Source organism: Glycine soja, chromosome 11 (assembly GCF_004193775.1).
Source record: "Glycine soja cultivar W05 chromosome 11, ASM419377v2, whole genome shotgun sequence".
Lineage (NCBI taxonomy): Eukaryota > Viridiplantae > Streptophyta > Magnoliopsida > Fabales > Fabaceae > Glycine > Glycine soja.
Genome location: NC_041012.1, coordinates 3,748,105 through 3,752,477, shown reverse-complemented (window position 1 = coordinate 3,752,477; position 4,373 = coordinate 3,748,105). Strand labels below are relative to the sequence as shown.

The 4,373-nt window shown below is 35.0% G+C and overlaps 1 protein-coding gene across 1 annotated transcript; it reads left to right on the top strand.

Annotated features, from left to right (window-relative positions):
- Positions 1-550: 550 nt before the first annotated feature.
- On the top strand, positions 551-2,944 carry LOC114372910 (peroxidase 51-like). The gene is made up of 4 exons (XM_028330468.1): positions 551-909; positions 1,054-1,254; positions 1,369-1,534; positions 2,339-2,944. The coding sequence occupies exons 1-4, from the start codon at positions 694-696 to the stop codon at positions 2,740-2,742; spliced, it is 987 nt and encodes a 328-aa protein (XP_028186269.1). The 5' UTR covers positions 551-693; the 3' UTR covers positions 2,743-2,944.
- The last annotated feature ends 1,429 nt before the right edge of the window (positions 2,945-4,373 follow it).

The following is a 4,373-nucleotide window of genomic DNA, read 5'->3' as shown; positions in this document are numbered from 1 at the left end:
ATTATGTTATGGAATTTTAGCATTGGTGGTAGTTTTCATGTAGCGAATGAGTCAAGGAATGTGGAAGCAAACATATAGGACCCCAAAGCAACCAAACTGGCTAACACACTTTATTTCTGCTACCTGAGGAGGGCAAGGAAAGCAAGCTTAACGTGAATGCCACTCCACATTCTTGGTGTGCTAAATGTTAGCAGCCCCTGCTCACTCACTTTTCTTGGTATACTCTGCTCTCACTTTACCAACTTTGGTCCACAAAATTTTAGAATTTGGGAATTTAGGATTCGAACCAGGTCCCTCCCTGGTCTAAATGCAATTTTACGCAAAGCAATTTAATTTCACTTGGACAAAACTATATAATTGAGATGAAGGCGGACACAGAACAGAACCGAACCAACCTCACTACTAGTGTCGGTCTCTTTCTTTTTGGCCATAATTAATAATGTCACTTTCAAAGTGCATCAGCATCATTCTTCTATTATTATTCAAGATTAACTTTCTTGCTGTAAAAATAGTTTAAAAGATTCTAATACAACTGGCTCGTGACCCCGACAACTTCATAGCTAGTATGGTAATGTACTAATATATTCCCCTCAACCCCCCCTTGCACTTTTCCACTTAAGCCATCACTCACATTATTCACTCACTTCCCCCCTCTTCATTTTGTAGTCCTCCTTTATCTGCAAAAAACAGCAGATGGCTCAGCTTAACCTCATACTTATCTGGTTATTTTTCTTGAGTCTGTGCCTTTATTCATGTCCTACTTCGGCCCAGTTAAGTAGACACCACTATGCAAAAACATGCCCCAATGTTGAAAACATTGTCAGAGAAGCAGTCAAAAAGAAGTTTCATCAAACATTTGTTACGGTTCCTGCTACCATTCGTCTCTTCTTCCATGATTGCTTCGTGCAGGTAATCAATCAATTGCATGCATTTCATTCATTCACCATATAAATGCTAAAAAGAAAGTAAAAGAGAAAATCCCCCCATTAATCACAGTATCTTCTAGCTGAACAAATCAAATTCTATTTATGCTTTGTTTGTAATATTACACAGGGTTGTGATGCCTCGGTTTTGGTTGCATCCACAAAAAACAACAAAGCAGAGAAGGATCACCCAGATAATGTTTCACTAGCTGGAGATGGATTTGACACAGTGATTAAAGCAAAAGAAGCAGTTGATGCAGTTCCATTGTGCAGGAACAAAGTTTCATGTGCTGATATTTTAGCCTTGGCAACCCGTGATGTTATTGAACTGGTTTGTTTGTTCATGAATTACTCTTACTTTAATTGAAAAAACATTTGATTTTAGTGATGTGAGACTGTGAGTAATAAGGAGCTTTGTTGAATTATAATGGAATTGCATCTTCAGGCCGGTGGGCCTTTCTACGAGGTTGAATTGGGAAGATTTGATGGGCTAAGATCTAAAGATTCAGATGTAAACGGGAGGCTGCCTCATCCAGAGTTCAACTTGAACCAGCTCAATTCACTGTTTGCGGCCAACGGTCTCACCCAAACGGAAATGATAGCTCTATCAGGTAATGCGCGTGCTCTGCACTTTCCAGCCAAATAATTGGATTCTAAACATCTGTCTTCACTCTTCACACATGATCTGTGTTCCCCAGTGAATCCCATTATTGGGTTTCAAAGTAACGGGTACATTTTATGAATTTAAATTTCATCCACTATCTTTCAACTCCCAATCATGTCTTAGTATATTATTTTAAAAATATAATCAAATCTAAGTATGTGAATTAATCTTTTTTAACATGATTTTTATTATCAAATGAATTTCATGCAATTAACATGTTGTTAACTAGTTTAAATTCTTTAAATAAATTTTTAGGTTCGAATATTAGTTACTAACAAAAACAAAATCAGTAAATATTTGTATTGCTTTTATTCTTATTAAATGCATAATTATAAATAAATTTTATACTTAGTACTAACATTGGACATAAAGTAATCTTTTGAAAAAGGTTTCGTAGAAAAATTTTGAATCCTCTTATTAATCTCTCAACTTTTTTTTTTATATGAGAAGTATTGAATGTTCTTTACATTTTTAAGTTATTGATATTTTTATTTAATATTTATTTATAAGATGGTAGAAAGTTTTGTAGAAGAATAGAACATCACTCAGTTTAGTATTCTTGAATTGCTTTATTAAACAAGAATGCAAAATACTGAATAAATATAACTTAGTGTAGGATTATTTTCGTAATGGATATATGAAATTTCGTTCTTGAAAAAATTCAAAAAGAGATATCATGGGGGATGAATGAAAAAGAAAAGTCAAGGTAATCATAGTTTGATTTCTTTTTGATAAATGATTCACACTACAGGTGCTCACACTGTTGGATTCTCCCATTGCAACAAATTCACGAACAGAGTATACAATTTCAAGAGCAAAAGTCGAGTGGACCCTACACTGAACGAGAAATACGCAACACAGCTAAAGTCAATGTGCCCAAGGAATGTGGATCCAAGGATTGCAATCGATATGGACCCAAGCACTCCACGGTCATTCGACAATGTTTATTTCAAGAATCTTCAGCAAGGGAAGGGCCTCTTCTCTTCAGACCAAGTTCTCTTCACGGACTCAAGATCCAAGGCCACTGTAAATGCATTTGCTAGTAGCAGCAAAATCTTCCATGCCAACTTCGCCGCTGCTATGACCAAATTGGGCCGAGTTGGAATCAAGAATGCACAGAATGGAAACATTCGCACCGATTGTTCAGTCATTTAATTTAAGAAGGGACAACAGATTATTATCAAGTCAGGGGAATTCGTTATTTATATTAGTTACCCTGTGTTTAAAATAATAAGTACTGAAAGTATTTAATTTCTCAATTGCCATGATTCCTCTGTTTTGTTTTCTCATAAATTCTTCCCTTTAGATTATCCACTTGTAACTACTTGGTTAACTACATCAAACACTTTAAAAGTAACCTTCTTCGTGTAGAAAAACTCATTCGTCTCTATATCTCTCCTATGAAATGTGAACAGACCTTACTATTTGAAGCCTCTGCGTGTTTATGCACCCAAGACTAACGGATTATATATCTCTCTAATGAAATGTCGACCTCCTCATTTTCAAGTCTTTTTATACTTACCCAATTGAGGCTGAGGGAATCTCTACCATTAGGTTCTTATCGGATCAAATAGCCTAAGGTTTATTGACTCGGATGTCAAACAATCTTGCTCAAATACGATAATATTATATAACTCATACTAAACCTAAAAAAAGACAAGATTATACTTTCACACTTGAATATTTCTGGGTGATTTCCTTTCTCCGAGGCACGACCTAGTTACGACAACAGTCTCCAAATATATTCAAAGATATTTGGACATGGCTAGGATATCCATCCCATGGCTTAATTCACAATATGGTGTAAATGGCTATTACAAAGATTCTGCTAGCACTATATCTTGCAAAGACCCGAGCAATTACATCAAATATCTCAGATAAGAAGCAAAGAAAAACCATATAATTTATAGAACCAACCACAAATTCCACTATTACTTTATGTGCAACTCGATAAGTAACATTAAGGTCTTAGTCTCAATGAAAATTGAAAAAAAGATATACAATATTTTTTTCGAGTTCTACACGGCATAGCTTGCTGCTCACCTTATCTTGGAAATTGCTAAAATTTTGTATTGGTCTTCAGATTCATAATTAAATAAAATAGTCGTTACATAGCTATTTCGGCATGATCATAATTTTTTCTTATAATGCCTTGTGGTTTCTTTGAACGCCAACAAATTTACTGTTCCGTCTGCATTGTTGTGTGATTTTGTATGGACTTGTGAAACATGTCATACAGTTCATCATAAATAAAATTATAAATACAATGAGTTAAAGACTCTGAATCAAATCAAAATTCAACTTATTGCTTGGGTAGCTAATGAAAAGAACGTAATTGCACATTAGAGTCTTGTACCCGTCAAAAGAAAAAGAAAAAAAAGAACACTTGCATGCATTTCAACTTTAATGAATTCCAACCCGTGGTAAAAAGAGCCTTACCTTACCCACCAAATGTTATATCATAATGATCAAAACTTACAAGACTCTAACATTGACATAATTCAAACCTCTGGACCCCTTAACAGTAAAAGGTAAACTCACAAAAAAGAAAAAACTAAATGGAGGAAGGAGCAGGGAGTTTATAAATACGAAGACCAATTTGCATACAGTGCAAAAAATTGGGTGACAGCCAGATTTCAAATGCAAAATTTCTTTAGTGGTTTTCATAAAAGCTGAGACAGAGAAAGCTACTCTGGTTCTACAATCGCACCAGAGAAAATTCCTTTTTGTTTTGGGCTCTATCGATCTAACCCTGATTTGGTTTGTTGCTTCCTGTACTTCCCAAA